The sequence below is a fragment of the Anopheles arabiensis genome, chromosome X (genome assembly GCF_016920715.1).
Source record: "Anopheles arabiensis isolate DONGOLA chromosome X, AaraD3, whole genome shotgun sequence".
NCBI lineage: Eukaryota > Metazoa > Arthropoda > Insecta > Diptera > Culicidae > Anopheles > Anopheles arabiensis.
This window is the reverse complement of record NC_053519.1, coordinates 4,815,763-4,838,598: the sequence shown is the minus strand read 5'-3', so window position 1 is coordinate 4,838,598 and position 22,836 is coordinate 4,815,763. Positions and strand designations below refer to the sequence as shown.

Genomic DNA, 22,836 nt, shown 5'->3' with positions numbered 1-22,836 from the left:
AAAAAATAAAACATTTATTTAATATGAGCTGAAAGCTGATAAACTTAATCTTACAAACTAAGCTCAAGCAGAAGCTGGAGAATAAATAAAATCTACCAATGTATCAATGTCTGCTCCCGTGTTAGGCAATGTTTAATGGTCCCATTTACTTAAATAGCTAAAAATTAAGCCGACTTAGCCGAGTTTCGCGACGCTAATGTCTGAGCAGCTCAGCAACTACTTAACTCGGTCGAATCAATCGTAGCAAATTGCTAACACTTAACAAAAGTACCGAAAAAAAGAACTTCTCATTGCTCACTATTCAACCAATATGATTTGTGTGAGATGCGTCCACCTGTTTAACGTTCAGTTTGAATTTCTCGCACGCGCTGCAAGCGCCATCTGTACGTCAAGCTACAGAGCGATCGTGCGGGAAGCGGACAGAAGCTCAAAGTAAAACTATTTAAAAAAAAACGAAATAAATTAACACTCTCATTTGCCCTTTTGCCAGCTAATTGTAGTCGAGCATGCCCCGCAGCAGCTCGAGGGTGTCCCGCCCGATCGGCACGATGCTGGACGGGGGCAGCAGAAACCCGTGCGTCCCCCGGTCCGGTAGCCGCAGCGTGTAGCTGTACCGGATGCCGGCCCCGTACCGCGCATAGCCTGTCCCCGTGCCGTACGTGGCCGGCCCGGTCACCGGCTCGAGCGCGTACAGGAACTCGCCCGGCTCGGCACGCAGCGCGTCCAGCCCGGCCTGGCCCATCTCGTGCACGTCGCCGAGCGGGTCCGGCCCGTACGCTGGTTCGTCGGCCCGCTCCAGCTCGGGGTAGGCGAGCAGCTGGCCGTACGCCTGCAGCGACAGGTAGAGGCGGACGTGGCGCCGGCGCGTCAGCAGGAAGTCGCGCACCGCCCGTGTCTCCGGCTCGGAGAAGGGCTCGGCGCCGGCGTAGCTGTCGCTGCACTGGCCGGGATGCACGGCCTGCGCCCAACGGTACGCCCAGTTGCGGTCCAGGTCGACGCCGTAGCATCCCTCGCCGGTCGGGTCCTTGTCGGCGTTCCACCAGCTGATCCTACGAGAATGTGAGAAATGGCAAGAGAGAGAAAAAAGGTTCGTTCAATCGGTTTGGCTGGTACAACGACAAGCGGGAAACACGTACGCGCTGGAGAGAAGGGCCTGCCCAACGCCGGCCGGTTGCGCCTGGGTGTGGTTGGAGCGGTTCTTCGACCACAGCCGATCGTACCGGTGGCTGTACTCGTACCCGTCCGGATTGAGCACCGGCAGCACGTACCAATCGTACGAGTGAATGGTGCGCGCATCCCCGGACGACGTCCCATTGCTCGGCTCGGCTTGGGGCAGCTCCAGCAGGCGGTGCAGCAGCCAGGTCGCCACCGACGGGCCGATCCATTCGTGGCCGTGCGCACCCGCCTCCACAAACACGGCTGGTCGCTTTTTGACCCGCTTCGGACGCTTCGGGCCGCTATGGAACGAAACGCGCGCCACCGTAATGGGCCGTCCCTCGTACGAGCGGCCGATGTGGAGGAGCTGCACCTGCTCCGGGTGGCGCCGCTGCAGGTAGTACAGGAACTTGACGATGTCGGCGTACCGATGGTACCGGTACCAGGTCAGTGGATGGCCCTGGTGCAGCTCCAGCTCGAGCTGTTCGCGCCGCGTTATGGCTGGGTTTTCGTACGCAATCGCCTGCCCGACGTCACGGATGGTCGGTTCGTGGCGCAGTCCCTCCTCGTCGAGATATTCGCGGAGCGAGTCGGCAAGAGCGCCTGGCGGCACTAACACATCGGTGGGCCGGTGCAGGGAGGGATGGGTCCACCACTGGAGGCGTAAGCCGTCGGGCGATTGTCGATAGTCTTCCAGGCGCTGCAGCTGTTCCGCGGTTTGTGCGAAGATGTGCCACAGCTGGTAGTTGGCGTAGGATACCGTGCGCGAGGGCCGCTTCGAGGGGGCTGCTGCTAGTGGACGCTTGGTGGTGGCAGACTGGGCGACGTACTGCGCCAACACCGACAGTATCTGCTCCGGCTTGGGCAGAGTGGTCGTGGAAGGAGGCGGCGTGGTCGTGCTTGCCGTACCGAAGAACTGTGACAACCAGCCCGACATTGGGGCGGAAGGTGATGGAGTCACTACCACCTGTGGAGGAGTCACCGCCGGCACAGTTTGAGCTTCAGGGATCACTTCCTGGTCTGTAGACTCATCAGACGTCCAGGGATTGAAAAAGTCCCAAGGCATCATAAGATCAAACCACCCGGAGCTGGTGGGCGAAGGTTCTGCGGGCAACTCTAGCGTTGGAGCAACTTCCTCCTCCTCCAGCTCATTTGTCAGATAAGCTCCAGGTAAACCCAACCAACCCACTGGACTCCTCTCAGGTGTTTGGACTTCCGCCCCAAGATAGTCTGGAACGTCCGCGGTACTGCGTGTGGGGCGCCGACGCACCCTCTGCACCCGCGGTGTCGTACTGCGCGCTCCCCCGTACTCCTCATAGTCGTCGGGAGATCCTCGAGCAGCCCCGCCGAACCCGAGCGACCTCACGAACCGCCCGAACGTGGAGAACATCCGGCTGAAGAAACCTTCCGCCCCGTCCGGCGACTCGCCTGACTCGTAGTCCTCCTCATCGTCGTCATCCTCCCCAACCGATTCGTCCCGCTCCTCGTACTCATCGTCCGCCTCATCCGACGAGTCCTCGTCGCTGTACTCCGCCGTATCCTCGTAGCTCGTGACAGCGGGACGCTTCTTGCGCCGCCGCTTCTTCACCCGCTTGATGCGCACCGGGCGCTCCACGTTTGTGCCTGCTTCCTCGTAGTCCTTATCGTTGGACAGCGCTGTCTGACGGTTCGGGCGTACTGACTCACTGCTACCACCCCCGTACTGCTCTCCATTCTCGTCATCCTCTTCGTCCTCCTCCTCATCATCCTCATCGTCCGTCTCTTCGAACGCTCCAAAGTCTTCAAAGTACTCCTCCTCCGACTCGCTGCTGTCGTCGTCGTACTCCGCACTGCTCTCGTCCGGCGTCGGCCTCCCGAGCGTTACGGTCGGTGGAGTCGCCGCCGTGTACTCGCTCGTCACCTGTATGTTGGTCGTCATCTTGTTCTTGTTGCCGTCCGTGCTGATCGTCGACGGCAGCCCGGAAATGGTGACCAGCTTCGGCGTAAAGTGTTTCGTAACGGGGGACGCCGCACCCTCGGAGGACGCCAACGGGAGCCACGTCTGATCGGCCCCGGACAGGGTAGAGCGGGAAGCACTGTCGCCCTCGCCCGAGCTGCTGGCCACAAAGTCGGGCTCACTTGCCGACACCTTCGTGTAGGTGTTGCGCTTCACCTTGGGGCTCGCGGAGGCGTCGCGCAAGGGGCGAACCTTCGCTGCCCGCGTCTCCTCCGAGTCCTCCACGTACTCCGTGCTGGTGAGCGCGTTCTCCATGAACGTGTACACCGACTCGAGCACACCGCCGATGCGCTTTATCACCGGCGGTTCGACGTAGACGACGGGCTTCCGCTGTTTCACGTTGGTTGGTACTGTGGTAGTCTGGGGACGCTTGGTTGTAGTCTTAGCCGTGGGTTTGGTCGTTAGGTAGCGTGTTTTAGTGCGGCGCGTTGTACTTTGGACCGGCGGTAGAGGAGTTGACGTAGCTGTGGAGGGAATCGGTTGCACAGGAGTTAGCGTGCAGCTGAAGGAGTAGTAGCGGCTTAACAGGGACAGCGTTTCTGGGGTTAGTTGGGCTTTGGTAAGGTCGACGGTGGTCGGACCACTCACACCGAGTGCTGCTGCGGGTGGCACGGGGGCGGGAGTTGGTTTCTTCTTTCTACGCCTTCTGCTAGGACCTGTTGGTGTGCGGGTAGTGGAAAATGATTGCAGCTGTGGCACTGTCGCGCCTACAACGGTTGATGGAGGAGTCGCCGGAGGTAGCTGGTAGTCACCAAAGTATGCCAGGTTCGTGTTATTGAGTGTGTTTTTGATTGTAGATTGATCGTCAAAGTACTGAACGGTATTCTTCGTTACGTTGCTGACCGAAACTGCCGGTGCCCGGGTCGTTGCAAACGGTACAGACGCTGAGCCCGCGCCACTACCGATGCGAAAGATGGAGGGAAGCTGGGTCTTGTTTTTACCCCACAGCAGATCAATATACTTCACCGGGTCCTCGCCCACCAGATACTGGTAGTACTGCTGCACGCTGGTAAAGTTATCTTTCGTGAGCAGCTCGCTCTTGCTCACGTAGCCCGGGGACGTGTGGCCGTCGGAGGCTGGACGCAGCAGCTTCACACGGTCCGCCTCAAACTTGTCAATTTTGTGATTGTTCACGTATATTCCACTGACGCCATGCGCGCCCCGTACGAGCACCACTACCGTCAGCACCAGCGCCACACTGAACCTTGCCAGTGAGGCCATCGTTTCCACCGCACGTGGCTGAGGACACTTACACCGGAAAGGACACTTTACTCGCACACGGCAGACTTCATTGGGCGACAGATAGCGCGCGACTGATCGTGGCCCAAGCGCGAGGCTCCAAAAACGCTCTAGGGCTCGCTGGCAGGATTAGGCCCTGCGCCCCGCTCGGGTGCACTGAACCAAGACGCTCCAGTAGCCTAGAAGCGTCGCCGCCCTGCCGGATTGACTTCCGGTCATGCTCCAGTTGTGGCCGGCGTAATGTCGCGCGATCGAGACATCGCTTTGCTGCCGACGACCCAATAGCCGAGACGAGGCGAAAAGCATTAGTTGTAAGTTCTTCGTGTGCCTCCGCAATTACTACCTCCAGCCGCTGCCCCATTCTCAAAGGGAATCCCGGGAATCGTCATGCCGGGGAGCTTGGAGCCCCCTCCCGGAGGTCTTTAGTTCTGCTAGCGTCAGCTGGCGGACAAGATGAAAGATGCGACCGGCAGCGCAATTACTTCTGCCTTGGCTTGGCTTTGGGTCGTCATAAAACTAACATAGAATGGAAAGTGTGTGTGTATGTGAGAGAGAGTCTATTTCTTTTTAGGTGAAAGTTCAGTCGAGCAACGTATGAGCATGTAAATGATATGCAAATAATAATCTATGTTTGTGGGTCCGTTTCTTTTGAAAGCGTCGATACTTAAGCCCAGTTGACATTCAGGGGGGGCCATCATTGTGATGACGATCATTTGCTTTCGCGTAGCCCGTGTTTGTGGTGTATTGATTTTGTTTTAATCAAATAGTTGTTGTTATTGTGAGATTTAAAGAGGCTTTGAAGTCTCTTATTGTTAGTTGAAGAGGGGGTTTGCTCCAACAATTGAAGTAACTAGGTAGCGGGGCATACGGCAACAAATCCGGCACGATTACCCTCGGGCGGAACTTGAATGGCACGTGGTGCGGGTCTTATTTGCATTGTGCTTCCCAACAAACCACGTCCCACGTGCTCATCGGACCGTCATCTTTTGCAGTTTGAATCACGTGCATCTACGAGTCTCTACGGTCTCTACGTGGTGGCTGCAAAATCATACCCTCTATCAAGAGTACAGCTCATTAGCGAGCAAAGAGTACAAGTGAGGGATTATGATATCAAGAGAGAAAGAGCGAGAGAAACAGTTGAGAGCACTAGTAGACGGTGGTAGACATAGGAATAAGCGAGCCATTATTACTATCGAGACAAAAAGAGTTTGCATTTGAAGTTGCGATCAAACCGACACTTTCTTGTTCTTTATTTCTTTTTCTTCAACTCGACACGACACTGCATTAATGCTTACGCTCGGGTGGTGTCGAAACTGTGCCGTGTTTGAAGTTAACTTCCACACATTTTGAGCCATATCCAAACTAATAACTCGGCAGTGTAAAGCAATATCTTTATTGCTTCTTTACAGGCAGTAATATCAGTTAAGCCGAATCCTGAACTTCAAACCGTGAAAAAGGGGCTAGCCTTATTATGGGGCTAGTTCGTCAACTTGTATGAATTATAAACATATGCCCTATGCATATCCGTGGCTCTAAATTAGTGATGTCAAACTTAGTTGACCACGAGGGCCTAAACATTACTTTAAATTGTTGGACGAGCCACAACCTAGTTTTTACGCATTAGTTCACAAAACTAATGGCAATAACTGGCTATGACTTGATACTATCTAGTCAATTTTATGCTGATATTGGTGTGATTTTGATTAGCTTCATTCCTGCTAATCTCCAGAGAAATCCCGATTGGTCGTGGCGACCAAAATCAAAACCATAGGCCCACCTTTTGTATAGTATCGTCATCAAAACAAACACATGTTTGTGCTGACAGCTCTGATTTTGCAGAAGTATAATGTTCTATGTTGCAACCATGCCTGAAGAGGAGTTGGTCCTAATATTTTCCCAAAATAGTGTGCATGAGTTGAAGCCAAAACGCTAGTATTCGTAGAAGCAGTAAACGCTGCATAGAGAGCAGAAAGGAAAAAAAACTCCGAAAAGGTGTTATGACGTTAACAATGGTCTGACAATTAGTAGATAAATTTGTTGAACAGTTGAACTTCATATATCAGGTGTTCGGAATTGGCTGCCATGTACTGTAGAAGCAGAAAGGCAAAATAAATCTCAAGCTCAAGCGGCCACGGCCCACCAGGATGACATCCCTGCTCCAGAGAAACTAAATTCTTCCTTCTAAAAAAAAACACACACAAAAAAAAAGCAACTGATGACGGTTTTCATCTCACAAACTAGTAGGTAAGTTGGTATCCAAGATGTACTCATATAATTTGCGCACACTGATGCGTATGTCCACCGCTGTAGCTGAGTCTCCTATGGAATCAAACGGTCCCACACTGACGGCTTAATGGCCGGTAGAAATCAGACGCCGGCCGATAACAGTTGCTAACCGAACCTCGAGCAAAGGTGTAAGTACGCCCGCAATTACTTCATTCTAATTGCACCCGGCTTCGATGTCAAGTGGCAGAACTCCCCCCCAGCCCCTCCTACACCGGTACAAGTGACTAGTAAGAACGTACGTTCGCACACCCGACCTTCCAATATTAGCACACTTCCACCACCACCAAAGCAATCGCAAACAGGCAAACCCGGTTTCCAGGTCAGCCACACGCACACACCGGAGTCGAAGGTGGCTGGACAACTTTCCCTAGCCGCGCACAAACATATGGGCGCCCCGTTCCGCGCGGATTGTCACCCGTTGCGTTCCGCTCCCCTCCCAGCACGCTCAGCACTGCTCCACTCATCTCTCACCTGTTTTGTTTTGATCAGGTTATTCGTGCCGGTGCACCCGTGTCCGCGAGTTGCGACGGATCGCACACAACCAGAACGTCGGCAAACCCGCGGATGGCAAGCTGTTAAAACACGGCGCGCGAGGGCGAGCAATACGTAAAGTGGAGGGGAACGCACGATCGGATGGGTTTACAGCTGGTTTCAAGTGGGGAATTTTGCCAATCCACTTCATACTAGTATTCGCGAATGTGCTAGTTTGTGTGTGTGTGTGTGTGTGTGTGTGTGTGTGTGTGTGTGTGTGTGTGTGTGTGTGTGTGTGTGTGTGTGTGTGTGTGTGTCTGTAAAATCATTAATTATTGCTACAATCGCGGGATTATCCCAGTGCGCGCGCAGCAACTTCGACATTTCAGCCAGTGTCGGGCGAGTAACTATTAGGGAAAGGCAGGTGAAGACGGACACTTCTCATAAGTACATCATAAAAGCAATAATCGAATAATTCAACTATTTTGAACGTATTTTAGAACATTTTGTTGGTATGATATCTGTAAAAATTGGGTAAATGCTTCAACAAAACATATTTTCAATGCCCACTTTTTTTGATCTAATTTGACTACCATGGATCTTACTACGGAGCTCTATAACTTGCCTTATTTTTATGTTCAGCAGCTTTGTGACAGCATGCAGAAATAGATGACAGATTATATGGGATTTCGAAGATCATTAAGTTGAGGCCTATTTAATAACAAGGCCTCTAAACTTGCTGGGATCACAGGCTTTAATAATCTGGAGCATCGTTAGCTGTTATTACCCGATGTTTTGGAAGCGGCGCTTAAAATTCCTTAAATCACGACTGAACAAACCGTCTTTGCCAAGATTTTTTGTATGTACGTACGCAGGAAGTGAAAAGATATAGGTTAATTTTCTTAAATTTTCACCGTTTTTACAGGGGTTTTACAGATGAACTTCCCATATGATGTTTAAGTCCTACCCGTACATTCCAAAATTGTTTGTAATTGATAACAAAAACATGAAATTGGACAGAAACTTGAAAGTTTCAACACCTTTTTTGCTAAAATATGAGTGTAAACATAAGGATGGTGAATTTTCATTGTCGCTGTACCTATATATCTTTGTTTAAACATTTCCGTGAATGGGTCCGTCTTTACCTACCTTCCCCTAATAATCTCTCATCACACTGCTTGCCTAACATAGTATTGATAATGCAACCATTAAGAAAAGAAGAAGAAGAAAAAGAAGAAGAAGAAGAAGAAAGAAGAAGAAGTAGCAGAAGAGGATGTGTACAAACTGCAAAACAAGCAAAACAACAGGCATGGCGTCAAACGGCGAGTTTGTGCTAAAAATACAGGCAACAATTCTAACGACTGATTTATGTTCGTTTGACACTGTCCGTTCGGTTCGCCCTGATACGTCAGCATGGGGAGGGGGGCGAATGTGAGCAAAGTAAGAGCTCAAGAAAAACCACCGATTGAATTTCATCAAATAGCCGTTTTTTTTTTTGTAGTAGCAGAACACAAGTAAACAAACCACCTAAACGGTGGATCTATGGAAAGATGCAGGTGGGCAACATAATCCAAACCAAATATTGCCGTGTTTTAGTGTGTATGACGACATTTTAGATCGAAAATGACCAAATGTAGATCATACACGAGTTAGTAACGTTTGGAGACGTTCAATTCGATAGCATAGCACAGGACCTAGGTCTAGGTGCATGAGTATCCACAAAGTTTTGGGGTTTGAAAACTGAGGAAACAATTGATCGCCGTAGTTCTTAAAATTCATAAAAAAAGGAACCATTTAAGCAGTGGGGTCAATAACTAAAGCGCAGGAATTTACCAAAATAAGACGAAGGTTAACTGATGGAATTTTCATTCGCTTAGAAGTACGATAAAAAAAAACAAACAAACAAATTTGGTTCTGAACCAAATTGGTAAAATGGAAGTTGGTATTTCAGAAATTCTGAATCATTCATCTGTGAGGTCACGCTGAAATACGGTAAGGTAAAATAAAATCGTAATCGTAAAATAATCGTAAAATGCAATGACCTTGAAGCAACTAGGTTTGTGGCCAAAAGATAACAGCCAAAATTTCACTTTCATGTGCTCGAAATTTTCCCATTTTCCGATCGTTCCCTCTGCATTGGCACCTTGCTCGAGTGGGGGGAAAAGTACCCCCACCCACCAGACAAAACGTTCTAACATGCAATCATTTAAAAACTTAAACGACAAAAAAATGCCAGAGTTTGTGTGTGTGTGTGTGTGTGTGTGTGTGAGAGAGAGAGAGAGAGAGAGCAAGGAAAGGAATGTTGTGTGTCACATCATAATCTACACACACACACACACACACACAAGCACGTAAAGTACGGTTTTGAACGAAAAAAAAACCCGACCGAACCAACGGTGAAAATGTGTACTAAAAATAATATCAAAACCAAACCGACCCACACCAGACTGGCCTAACACTACCCGCTTCATCCTCCCAACCCTTCAAGTGGCCACTCCCGTTGGGGTGTATGGAGCGCGCGGGTGCAAGTGCCAAATAGTACGCTGGCACACGTGTTCGACGCGGTTTTTGTTTTTGTTTTGCGACTCCGGCCGGTCACGTCCACAAACACACACACATGGGACGACGCTCCAAACAGGTAACCGCTGCCGAACCAGGTACTAGCCCAGGCTCGGCCGCAGCATCTTGCCACGAACAGTGGCCGGGAGTGTAAGTTCTCGAGCGCCCACCGACCCCCCCGGGCGCCAAACATTGTTGTCAAACCCCCGCCCCTTCCCCGTCTCGCCAGTTCAAGATCGATACACTCACACACGCACACACGTTTCACCTTCGATCGTGACGGGTGTTGTGTGTTGGTGGTGGAACGTGTGCGTATGTGTTGGCGCTCGTTAGGTGGGAAAGTATTATCTTTGAAAGGGGATTGGAGAGGGGGTGGGGGGGGGATTGTGGGTTTACTGTTGTTTGATTACTCTTTTTTTCATACTTCACCTCATCCCCTCGGCAGTGAGAAGAGAGCGAGAGAGAGAGAGAGAACACGATTTTTTCTTTGACCGTTTGTGAATGAATGGCGGCGGTGTACGCGGTGTGCGGGACTGGTTAAACCAAAAAAAAAAAGAAGCAAAAAACAACACGCCGTTGGCCACGACACAGCCAAGACCGGGGTCCCCCGAAACGGTCACTAGCTGTGTAGCCACTGGTCGAAGTAGGTCGTGGTGCTGTTTTGTTTTACCGCTTTTTTTTGCTTTCGCGCGTTTTAAGGCGTGCGTGTGCGTGCGTGCGTGCCTGCGGAACGTGTGACAAAACCCAAAACTCCGAAAAGTATCCCGATATCAAACGCGATTGTCCGCTGCAATCAATTTGCAGGTTTTTTTCTGCTTTTGTTTGGCCAACATCTCCACTCTCCATCCCTTTGGTCGATGCTTGGGTCTGCAACGGCTTCGGTGCCGGTCGACACGATCAACAGCCTGCAGCAGCAGCAGCAGCAGCAACTACAATAGGTAAGTAGGGGCTGCTAGTGAGTGACACGAATGTGTCTAGAATGTGTCTGTGTGTGAGTTTCGCCAGCCCAAAAGGGAGTTCAAGGTTGCAGCACTGCGTGGCCGTGGCACGAACAAGGCGCAAAGCCTTCCTCGTGGTTTGGGGCGCCCCGATGAGATGAGTCCCCCCCCCCCCTCGTTCCCCAACCCAAAAGACGTATACATCCCGGCTCAAGTTACGCTCTTTTTTCTTCTTCTTCCTCTTCTTTCTCGTTGTTGCATTTTAATCTCGCTCGGTTCGGTCCTGACTACTTTAGCGCGAAGTACGAACTTCGCGCGAACTCTGCGAGCGCATGCAGCCGACGCGGGACGGGCGAGACCCGACAGCTTTTTTTATTTTTGGCGTCCCAATCCTGGTGGCCGCTACGGGACCTACACCCCCACCTAATATCCCCAATCCGTCACCGCCGTCGAATTTGTCCGCGAATCGCTTCTGCCCGACGAGCGGGGCGTTTTTATTTTGTTTCGTTTCTTTTTCGGTGTTTCGCCCTCACGCGGGCATTGTAAAGGTTGTTTTCCTTTCGGCTGCTCCGAGGAAACCGCGACCCACCCACCCGCTTCTTTCGCTACGCCGATAGCGCTAAGTGCGAGCATCAACAGCAACAAAAATAACAAAAATAACAAATAACAATAATGCAGCCACATTAAGAAAAGCAAATTAATAGCATTTGCTTGGCTAATATATGTGATCATTGGGGCCGGGGGGTGGTGGGTACAGTGTGATAATAAAAAGAACAAACCAAACCCACTCCCCCCCAGCCTGTGCGTCCTTTCTCAACCGGCCACTTTCTGTTTGTTGTTAGGAGCCGCAGATTTTTGTTGTTGTTGTTGTTGTTGGGAGGGGATCCGCGAAAGCTGCCGCGTTCGATTGATGCTGTGGAAGGTTTTGCACGGCCAGTGGTTCTCAGGCATTCCACGAGGGGATGGAAGTATTTTTTGGGTCCTCATGAGCGGGGTCCTATCTCCAGTGCTTCAATTGCTGTTGTCTCTCGTAGTTTTGTCATGCAAGTGCCAAACTTCGTGTCGAAATTTCGAACACTTTGGCAGGGGACAACTATGGGGCTTATTCTATTCTTTTGCTCGATTCGATTTGAAATGTAACTCAATTGCTCTTTGAACTGTTGTCTTAGAACTCTAGTAGGGAAAATCAATCGAGACGGGTAGCTGACATCGAAGTAGGCGACAAACAGACAGATCAACTCTCGAAGAAGACTGTAAAATACGTCTGTAAAATTAGGATGTTAACCAAAAAATTAAGAATTTCCTAATATATAATCGAACGAAATCATTGATTCTGATCTAATTTCATTGAATTATGGGTTGTTTTCAAGTTGGTCCATCAGATTTGGTTTTACTGACGTTTAAATCATATTATGTAATTAATTTTAACATCAGTACCCAATTGTTTGTAAAAAACTGAAATATTTTGCCGCAAATCTATCAAAACATAAATTTCGATCCATTTTCCACTAAGGAGTTGGTTGTCGAGAATAACAGGCTTGAATCGACTCTGCAGTCGGGAGAACACGCAGACGTTTTCATGGCTAAGACTCGCCTACTTGACCCTCTTATTAAACCTCGAAACCGCATTTAGAACCGCGGGATAGTTATGTTCCAAATTAGCTGATGTAATCCGATCCTTGTCCTTGTGTTCGGAGTGGTCTAAAGATGTGTTTGGTCGCTATCCGGTGCAAGGAAATTTTCCACAGATTCCCGCGAGCATTGCTGGTTTTTGCTCTTGTCCGTTTAGTTGCCGGGGTCTTACTCCAATCCATATTCCAAGGATTATTTCGGGGGCTCTTTTGGTCGTATGCATCCTACTGCATTCTTGTCTCTTGCAGTGGAGGTAGTTTGGACGGCAGACCTGTTTTCAGAGTGCTTACAGGGGGTTTCTAGTCATTTTCCAATGTATGCTGCATATTTTGTTGCTCACGTTTGCCAGTAGATTCACATTTGGTACACATGTCATGCACAAATTCGGGAATGGAGATGACTTAAGCTTTCCAATGATGTGTTGTTTGACCCATAACTCGTTTTATTCACCTTATAAAAAGCATTTGAAAATTCACCCCAAGATTGTTTATTTGCCTTTCGTTTGTCTTGGATTCGACGGATCGCACTGTGGTGTAGCACTGTGGTATATTAACATTGAGCCAGACCAAATATGTCGCAGGTGTTAAAACAAGTTTCACGAGCTACAAAATATGCAGCACATATTGCAAAATTAGTGGAAACCCCTTTTATGTTTGCAAGGACCTCCTCTATGCAAAGATCTTCTGCATTTAGCTGGAAGCTGACGCAATGACCCTACAAGTTACGCTAATTCTATCATACGTACAATAATCATTCATCACAAGCAAACAACAAGCGATCTACAATATGTAGCGCCATAACAAATCAATCGAGTAGGAGTGGAAAACATGACTCATCCAGCCCAGAACATCAACATTTTCCGCTCAGCACAAAAATTCCCCTGAAGCGAGAATTTAGCCTCAGGTTAAGAACCACTGGTATAGCGAGAAAAGGGGTTTGCGCGTGCGAATGTTGGAGCTTAAAACATGCCTTCTTTTCTTGTGCTTTCTACTGGAAAACGCTGACTATATACTTCCTGGAGATACATCGCTTCTTACAATTCCCTGCAGTTAGCATATGTTGTAGGTTCTCCACACAATATCCAAGATATTCAACTTCTGATGACTCCCCGGTCTGGGCTTCTCCAATCATGTCAGCACATCCACACAACAGAAATCATCCGTAGATGTTGGAGATGCAGGAAATTGAGCACTTTTTGAAAAGATCATAACCGGTGAGACGGATGTGTCACGCGAACGGTTTAACAACCGGTGGGAAATTAAATCGGAGGCGCATCACAATATATGTTTGTGTGTGTGTGTGTGTGTTTTTCGTTGGCTGGACAATGATGTCATGTTGGTTGTAAAAAACATAAACTATTAGTATTGGAGGTAACTCCACAGTTGTGGCATTTTGAGTCGTATGTTGGAAATGGCTCATCCAGTCTGGATATGCTGCCTCGACGTACGTCGTCGAACGGAACGGTTGGCGCAACGTCTACGCCGGCAGTTGTGCATAAAATCCTTTTGTGCTGATGCATTTTAGTGCCATCAACATCCATGTATATGACTCATGCGAACAGGACCAAACATGTCCAAATTATGTTATTCTACACGTACGTTGGTGCGTATGTTGGAAGCAGCTTTGCTACCAAAAGGAGCGTCAGTCGCTCGCAGGCCGTAGAATCAGTCACATCAGCGTTTGATAGCTCGCTACTGAAAGTGTTGGAGTAGGCGCACCTTCGGGGATCTCAAATCCACCATCAAGCATTTCAGTAAAAACGTACCGTTTGTTCTAGGGCTACCTGAAAGTGAAAGTTTGAAGTATTTTTTTGTTTTCTCGAGAGATCCAGCATGTCTCTAGCAGTTGAGGTGATCTTCAAGCGTGCCTACCCACGGTAACTTCAAAGTTTCTAACGTTTTGTTGCTTCGATGACTTTGCTTGCAGACGCAGCTGGGCAAGATGCCGGTGGCAATCTCCGTGGAGGATTGTTACGCTCCGCCGGGTGTCTATCGAGCGGTGGAGCCGGACCAGCTCGCCCACCGGGATGCGGAGGCAGCGAACGGTGGGGAGAAGCCCCCGCTCGACAGCGCAAACGGTGGCGGACCGCTCGAGCTCCAGCACGTGCCGGCGGCTGGTGACATGCGGTACCACACCCGGCACCATCATCATCGCGAGCGGCCCGGACACGATTACGCCGAGGACGTCATTACGCCGCAGGGCGTCCAGCCGCACCACAAGACGAGCTACGCGGAGACGATGATGCACCTATTCAAGGGCAACATCGGCACGGGCTGCTACGCGATGGGCGACGCGTTCAAGAACGGTGGCCTGCTGCTGGCGACCGTACTGACCCTGTTCATCGGGTTCGTGTGCGTGCACTGCCAGCACGTGCTGCTCAACTGTGCCGCGCTGATGCAGGCCCGCAAGCTCGAGCAGGAGGCGGCCGAGCGGGCGAGCGCCACCAACGGCAAGCCAGCGGGCCAAAAGAAGCTGCCGGACCCGGTCCCGCCGGTCACGGAACCGCTCGACTTTGCCGACACGGTAGCGCTCTGCTTCGCGTACGGGCCGCCGTCGGTGCGGCCGTGGGCCCCCACGATGAAGCGCGCGGTCAACATCTTCATCTGCGTGACGCAGCTCGGCTTCTGCTGCATCTACTTCGTGTTCATCAGCTCCAATTTCAAGCAGATCGCGGACCGGTACGGGCTCGTGCTGGACGTGCACCTGCACATGGCGCTGCTGGTCGTGCCGATCGTGCTGACGTCCATCATCACCAAGCTGAAGTTCCTGTCCTACTGCTCGCTCGCCGCCAACGTGTTCATGACGCTCGGCATCGGCATCACGTTCTACTACGCGTTCCAGGAGCTGCCCCCGATCGGCGAACGGCACCTGGTCGGCCGGCTCGAGCAGCTGCCCCTGTTCTACGGTACCGCGATCTTCGCGTTCGAGGGCATCGCGCTGGTGCTGCCGCTGCAGAACGAGATGAAGCATCCGGCCGACTTTGGCAAACCGTTCGGCGTGCTCAACATCGGCAGCACCTTCATCATCCTGCTGTTCACCGCGTTCGGTTTCACCGGGTACTGGCGCTGGGGCGAGTCGGTCCAGGGGAGCCTCACGCTCAACCTGCCGGACAACGAGATGTGAGTATACAGGATGTGGTCTCCAGAGTAGTGATGGGTTGCACCCGGAATTGCAGGCAGGTCATCCGAACCGCTACGGGTCCCGGCTATATAAAACTGACGGCTCAGGCCGGAGGCGTCCAGAGCCGCTAGTCGACAGCGGACCAAGGTATGTGTATGAACGAGCTCAAATATTAGCCAAAATGGTTTTGGCCATCTTGGATGCCACTTGACAGAAGAAAGCTCTTGAAAATTCATCAAACCCACGAACAATTCCTATTACTAGAGGCATACATACTAAAATGAAGTCGGAATTGAATCCGGTCAGTTCCAAAGTTTTCTGGAATCGATTCCGGATAGTAGGTCCAGCATCAATTTCCAAAATAAATTCAGGAACCGGTTCCGAAATCGAAATCGATTCCGTAATTGGAATCGGTTCCGGAATCGAAAATGGGATGATGCATCAGAATCTGCTTCCTATTTGGAATTGGCTCCGGAATTGGTTCTGGAATCGGTTCTGGTTCCGGTTCCGGTATCAGAATCGACTCTGGAATCAGAATTGACTCCGGAATCGAAATCGGTTTCGGAATTGGAATTAGTTTCGGAATCGAAATCGGCTCCAGAATCGAAATAGGCTTCGAAATCGGAGTCGGTTTCTGCGTCTCCATAAGAATAGGCGTTTGGGTCCAATGATGCTACGTATTGATAACTGCAAAGAATCAAAATGTACTTTTAACGGTGCATTCTCATGGAGTTTCCAGGACTGATTTCGCATCTGAAACTTCTTATTGCAATTCTAGAACTGATTCCACAATCTTAATTCAACTATGGAGTCAATTCTGATTCCGTAGCCGATTTTGATTCCGAAGCCGATTGCGATACTGGAATCGATTCCGGATTGGGAGTAGACTCCGGAATCCGCTCCGGAATGAGAATCGGCTCCAGCATTGGAATCGATTCGAGCATCGGAATCGGTTCCGGAACCGGAATCGGATCCAAAATCAGAATCGGCTCCGGAATCGGAATCAGAATTGGCCCCGGAGTCAACTTCGGAATCGGCTCCGGAATTGGTTCCGGAATCGGAATCGGTTCCGGAATTGGTTACGGAATCAGTTTCAGAATAGGAATCGATTCCAGCATCGGAATCGGTTCCGGAATTGATTCCTGAAGTCGAATCAGATTCGGGTAGGTCCGATTTCGAGATCCCACCACTAATATATATATATTTCTTGTAAAATTCATGGACCAAATAACAACTTTCTTGCAATGACTAATGTCCTTAAAAACACATTTCAAATTTGAATCCGAAAAGAGCTTTCAGATGTCAAACTGCCTGTAATGAAGTTTTGGCTATTTCTCAGATCGTTCTACAATACTTCCATTGTGAAGGACCTCGTTCCTACACAGTCCTTGCTCTGGACGACTCCGACGGTTCCGAACGTCTCCTTGCGGCTCCGGACGGTTCCGAGTTTGGTGTTTTGCACCTACCTTCAGGAATCGCTTCCGATTTTAGCAGAGTCATTCGGTGGCGATTTTTGTTGAATTTACTAATCACTACTCCAGAGGAGAGAAGTTTTCGTGAGAGCGTTACAGCTGACAGAGAGCTGTTTTGCAAATCTTCCGTTTCAGACTGGCGGAAAGCGTGAAGCTGATGATCGCCACCGGCGTACTGCTCGGGTACGCGCTGCAGTTCTTCGTCGCCATCATGATCATGTGGCCGATGGTGGAGAGCCGGCTGCCGCTCGCCCGCCGCCATCCCGTCCGCTGCGAGATGGTGTTCCGCATCATAATGGTGCTGGTGACGTGTAGGTAGCGAAGAACCCCTCCAATCCGACAGCGCTTATCTAACTCGATGTCTTTTTTTCTCTCTCTCTCTTTTCCTTGCGCACAGTCCTGATCGCGGAGTGTGTCCCGAACCTGGGCGCCTTCATCTCGCTCATCGGCGCCTTCTGCTCCTCCTCGCTGGCCCTCATGTTTCCGCCGCTGATCGAGCTGATCGTGGCCTGGACGAACGGTACGCTCGGCGTGTGGCTGGTGGCCAAGAACGTCGTCATACTGCTGCTGGCCTTCCTCGGGTTTGCCACCGGCACGTACGAGAGTGTGTCGGCGCTTGCCAAAGATTTTTGAGCCGCCCGCTCCCGGAATGCGGAATAGATGTGTCTTAGGGAGGCATTACGTGTAATTTTATTTTTTTTATTTTGTGTGTAAATGTATAATATTTTAATAACTCGTGTTACTGTACTTGCCATACCGTGATTGCTTCGTCCTTAGCTGACAGTTTATATGGTAGCAGACCACAACAAACACTAAATCGCTTATATGATTGTTTAACGACAAAGGGACAGGACGGTCCGCACTCACCAACGGCTAAAAGCCAACAGGCACAGGAAGGTTAGCAGGTTAGCGTCGTGAAGCAAGAGTGAGGTACGGGGCATGAAGGGCGCGTTAGGCGGTAGTAAAGTTACGCGGGCCAGCACAACTGAGTAGCCAGTAAGGATGTGAAAAATAGGTTTTGTTAGAAAAAAAAAACGATGTAAGCAGAAGAAAAAACACGAACCGGTGAAAGTTGAATATGGCGACATTTGTAACTCGCAGGTTCGAAGTATTTTGCGTGAACGATATCGGTAACGTCGCAATAAAAAAAGATATTCCATTCACAGTCAGTGAACCACGGTTTTGGAGTAGTGGTGTTAAAAACGGATCTTTTTTGAAGATCGGCTCAGTTCCGGTTCATTCATAAAGGAGATTCGGATCATTTGACCGGACCAATCGTTCAGTTGTTCGTTCTCTGCTAAAGCTATCAGCCGATTCTGCAGTAAAATAGAGAGAGAGCATCTTTTACAGAATTTTTACAAAGTTTTTCGGTTGTTTTCTGAAATGTTTTTGATATGATGAGCCCGGATAAACGGCGCTGATTATCCAGACCGATTCATCATTAAAATCACATTTAAAATTTGAATCTAAAAGCGTTTAGATATCAAACGTTGATATCAACGCATGTAACGAACTGTTGGCTACTTGTCCAACCGTTCTACACTACGGGGCCTCGTTCCTACACAGTCCTGCGTTTCGAATCTTCCGAGTTTTAAATCTGCTAACGCGTTAGTAACGTTACGGCTCGTTACGGCCCCGCTGGATAGGCCCATCACTAGCGAAATTTGAACGTCGCTGAAACGTTTCAAACCTCCACGTGAAACATTTCGTCGCGAAACATTTCAACAGCTTACGCCCGTTTTGTTGACATTTTACTGGCTCCCTTTGGTTGTGCGAAAAATAAAGCAGTTTTTTTTTTAATTTATTTCTCACAAAATGTGCTCTCTTTTGCACGATTAAAAAAAATAAAAATAAATAAATCAATCACGACTAGCGCGCCATCTATTGCAATGCTCGTCATTCGTTCCAACTGGAGCTGTTTCCGCTTTTGGCTGTCAAGCGCGGCTCAGAGTGACAGTGCCGATGACAGTTCCCGCTGTCACGTCAACAGCGGTCGGGCCGGGGCAGTGACAGCCGCTGTCATCGGGCCCAGCCGCCTCGCGTGGCAACCGTTTCCTGTTCTTTTACGAGAAATCGTCGTCGACGCACGTCGTGTTCGCGGTTGTTCAGTGAGGTAAATAGCGGTTTTGTCGTTGATTAAGAGGGCTACGGGGTGGCGTACGGTCGCTTGGCTGCTCCTGTTGAGGTGTCCTTTATGTTAGAATAGTGCGGTGCAGGGGATTTTGTGGAGAAATAGCGAAATTTCCACCCGAATTCGCTGGGTGTGTGTGTGTGTGTGAGCGTGTGCGTGCGTGGTTCGGATGCCGGGTGCTACCATCGAGTGTGTGATCCGGACGGAAAGGGATCTTCGGTGACCACACGTAATTTTGGCCGGAATACGACAACAACAATCAAATTACAGGCCACATTCAGGTCGTGCGACGAACGGACAGCTCACCCCATGCTACATACTGAGGCTACAGTGTGTGTGTATAGCTGGCATGTTTACAGTTGGAAGCTGGGACATGTGTTGAGAAATGTGTGTTGCCCCTATCAAAGAGACCGTTCCCTCTGCCCGCCCCTATAGAGCATCGATCAACACCCGGGCCCATGCAGCAGCACACGCGACACGTACACGCACCTGTTTTGTCGCCCGCACCCTCCTCCTCGGAACACCCGAACGGACCTTCTCCCCACGCCAACACACACACACACACACTAGATCACTAATGTTGTACCTGTATGCTTCCGTCTCTCTTTCCAGTGAGCTGCCAAAGTTCGAGTTCCAACCATGGTCCGTATCAGCGTGCTGGCCGATGCCCTCAAGTGCATCAACAATGCGGAGAAGCGCGGCAAGCGCCAGGTCCTCATCCGGCCGAATTCGAAGGTCGTGATCAAGTTCCTGACCGTCATGATGAAGCACGGCTACATCGGCGAGTTCGAGATCGTGGACGATCATCGCAGCGGCAAGGTGGTGGTCAATCTGACCGGTCGCCTCAACAAGGCCGGCATCATCTCGCCCCGGTTCGACGTCGCCCTCAACGATATCGAGCGGTGGACCAACAACCTGCTGCCCTCCCGTCAGTTTGGGTAGGTTTCTGTGCACACAGCAAGTTGATCGATTTGAGCCCTCTTCAATCATACTTATGCCGCCGGTTTTGCTCCAATCGGCCGGCGGTGGTATAAGCTAGGGGGCGAGAGCAAACTCTCCACCGTTAATCCCGTACCGGCGAAACACTGCGCCAGCACGATTCAACGGAATGGAAACAGTCTTTTTTTCAGTACTGACATCGAAGGCGTTTTTTAAGCGTCTCTGAATCCAAAAATAATGACCAAAATCTAAAAAGATCAACGGAAATTTCAAACGATATATGACTTTAGAATCCGCTTACCTGGGGGCCTTTTCATGTTAGGCTTTCAATACTCATTATGTTGGCTTCGTGTGTCCGTTTCTATATGAAAGAGTTCGACATTTGCATTTCATCTAATGTAAGGATGATAATCAACAAGTTGTTGTGCTCTCATTTTTGGTTATTTTTTATATCTTGTTGCTATAGTGAAGCAACAAGACGGCAGGCAAGACGTTTATCGCGAAGCTTAGGTTGACTTATCACAAGGTTTTATCTATTTTTTTATTAGTTAATGTGGATTATTTTGTATTGTTTACATTTTAAATCTATTTATTCTTCATTGAAGCAAACTTATCGCACTTTTGTTGATGCTCAATTAACATTGTAGTTGTTAGAGTGTGAAGTAGGTTGCTTACAGAAGATAACACTTTTTCATGGGAAACAATAGTCTCCAATATTTAATAGAAATTTACACATTAATGGGCTTTTATTCCTTAAGTCGTAAATTTATGAATTAATGCGAGACGTTTAGATTAATTTTCAAATTTTCAAAGCAAAGCAAAGCAGTTGAAAAGTCATACATTTTGTTTTCATACTTTTTCCACCTAATGTGGAAGAAATTCAAAGATCAAATCATCATCATCAATCATCAAATCATCATATTTAATATGGGACAATCAATAACGTACAGTTTGTCTCCACATTCCTTATCTTAAGTATTTAATACATTTTGAAAGGTAACAGGGAAAAGTGCTGCAAAATGACACGAGCATCACGGAGATGTTCACCATCGAAAACTAGTTGACAAGCTGAGCTGAATGCCGTCTTAAGCATAATCATCATCATTTTCTGGCTGTGAACAGTGTTGCCAACTGCCACTAGTTTCAGTTACCAACACTCATGACTGAAACGAAGCTCAAATCAGCTCACCTAAACAACTGAGATGATCAGAGATGAGAACCAAACAGTTGGTGGACCAATCACATGTTTGGTGAGATTGTTTGTAGCACCCAGCTCTTGGTCACTCACTTGGCCATGACATTTTCGGTCGGTGTTTGTGATCCTCATTTTGTAAAAATGTCACAACCAAGTGACTCGCCAAGAGTTGGGTGCTACAAAAAATGTCACCAAGTATGTGATGGTCCCCTCAACTGTTTGAGTCTCACCTCTGATCGTCACAGTAGAGCTCGTGACGCTGACATGATTTTGTTTCAGCCGGAATGTGTCATTTGCTATGTCAGTGACATTTTGCAGCACTGGTTGTTATTCGATGTACCATTAAGCGGGAGTAACGCTATGTTCGCCTTCATTCCAAACAATAAATGTCGCTGCACTCGTACCCAGTGGTGCAGTGATGGTGTCAAGCATTGGAGGCAATAGCAGTGCAATAAATCCACCTTTAATCACCATTCAGCATCTCATCAACTGTGCTGATTGGTTTCAGCGGATTGGATACAATCAGTTAGACACATTTTAAAAAATTGTAAATGAAGAACATTAAATACGTTGTCTTAATCCTTATCGATCTCTCTCTTCTTTCCTTCTCTCCACGAACAGCTACGTCGTCTTGACTACCAGCGGTGGCATCATGGATCACGAGGAGGCCAGGAGGAAGCATCTGGGAGGAAAGATTCTGGGCTACTTCTTCTAGAGTACACCAGCGACAGCAACTCCCCCTTACCCAGAAACAGCGCTTCATATGCAAAAAAAAAAAGAACACATACACACACAACAGAGACAGAGACATGAGAAACTGTGCGGTGGGTGGAGAGAGCTTGCGTGCGCGTGCCTAAAACCCGCTGGCTTCCACTTTACACTCCGGGTGTCGAGGAACTTATTTTAAGAAGTGCAAAAGTGGCTGAACGGCGCGCCGTGACTACTGACGTGGCGCGTCAACAGCGGTGAGAAAGGTGAAGCGTTTGTTAACACAAAAGCTGGCAAATATAGAGAAAAGCGCATGTACCTACCACAATAACTTGCGCGTTGCGTTTTGTAGTTCTAGGGCGCATATTCAGGGTTCCCCGATCCGATCCGATCCTAGCGGGTCACTCGTCTTTGAGTACGTAGAAAGCGTGAATATCACAAACCAGAAGGCAAATGCAGCATTTAAGTACAGCACAATCCGTTCGTGCACTTTTTCGCCCACTAACGGCATTATCCTTTTAGTGTTATAGGCCGTTGTTTAGAAGAATCGGAATTAGCATCAGCTCAGACATCGGAATCGACCTGAGAATCGCAATTTGCTCTGGTAACGGAATCAGAATTGACTCCAGAATTCGAAGTAGCTCCGGAATGAAAATCAGTTCTTCAGATTGAAATAAGAGCTTTCAGAAGCGAAATCAGTCCAGGAATCTCCATGAGAATGGATTATTTGCGGCTATTAATACGTACCATCATTGGATCCAACCGCCTATTCTTATGGAGATAACGAAACCGACTCAAATATCGAAGCTAATTCCGATTCCGAAGCCAATTCCGATTTCGGAAGCGATTATGATTCCGGAACCAATTCTGGAATCGATTCCGGAATCGATTTCAGAAAACTTTGAATCTAGCCGGGATTTATTCCGACGAAAACTTCATTTTTCCCAACACTTTTGTGGACGGCCTAAAACACTTAACTTGGGCTGGGTCGTCCG

The 22,836-nt window shown here is 49.1% G+C and overlaps 3 protein-coding genes across 4 annotated transcripts; 2 read left to right on the top strand and 1 right to left on the bottom strand.

Annotated features, from left to right (window-relative positions):
* Window positions 1-490: 490 nt before the first annotated feature.
* On the bottom strand, window positions 491-13,847 carry LOC120905524. Its single transcript, XM_040316377.1, has 3 exons — window positions 13,826-13,847; window positions 1,137-4,326; window positions 491-1,049 (listed from the first exon to the last, which is right to left on the bottom strand). Exons 1-3 carry the CDS (start codon window positions 13,845-13,847, stop codon window positions 491-493), a joined length of 3,771 nt encoding a protein of 1,256 aa, XP_040172311.1.
* LOC120906587 (proton-coupled amino acid transporter-like protein CG1139) lies at window positions 10,183-18,037 on the top strand. Of its 2 annotated transcripts, none has more exons than XM_040318372.1 (4): window positions 10,183-10,644; window positions 14,203-15,395; window positions 17,004-17,179; window positions 17,266-18,037. In XM_040318372.1, the coding sequence occupies exons 2-4, from the start codon at window positions 14,218-14,220 to the stop codon at window positions 17,499-17,501; spliced, it is 1,590 nt and encodes a 529-aa protein (XP_040174306.1). In that variant the 5' UTR covers window positions 10,183-10,644; window positions 14,203-14,217; the 3' UTR covers window positions 17,502-18,037. The 2 variants fall into 2 exon arrangements, with proteins under 2 accessions (XP_040174306.1, XP_040174305.1); XM_040318371.1 differs by lacking the exon at window positions 10,183-10,644 and adding an exon at window positions 13,936-14,126.
* Window positions 18,038-18,849: 812 nt separating this feature from the next.
* On the top strand, window positions 18,850-22,172 carry LOC120906510 (40S ribosomal protein S15Aa). The gene is made up of 3 exons (XM_040318241.1): window positions 18,850-18,981; window positions 19,612-19,937; window positions 21,755-22,172. Exons 2-3 carry the CDS (start codon window positions 19,639-19,641, stop codon window positions 21,846-21,848), a joined length of 393 nt encoding a protein of 130 aa, XP_040174175.1. The 5' UTR covers window positions 18,850-18,981; window positions 19,612-19,638; the 3' UTR covers window positions 21,849-22,172.
* Window positions 22,173-22,836: the final 664 nt, after the last annotated feature.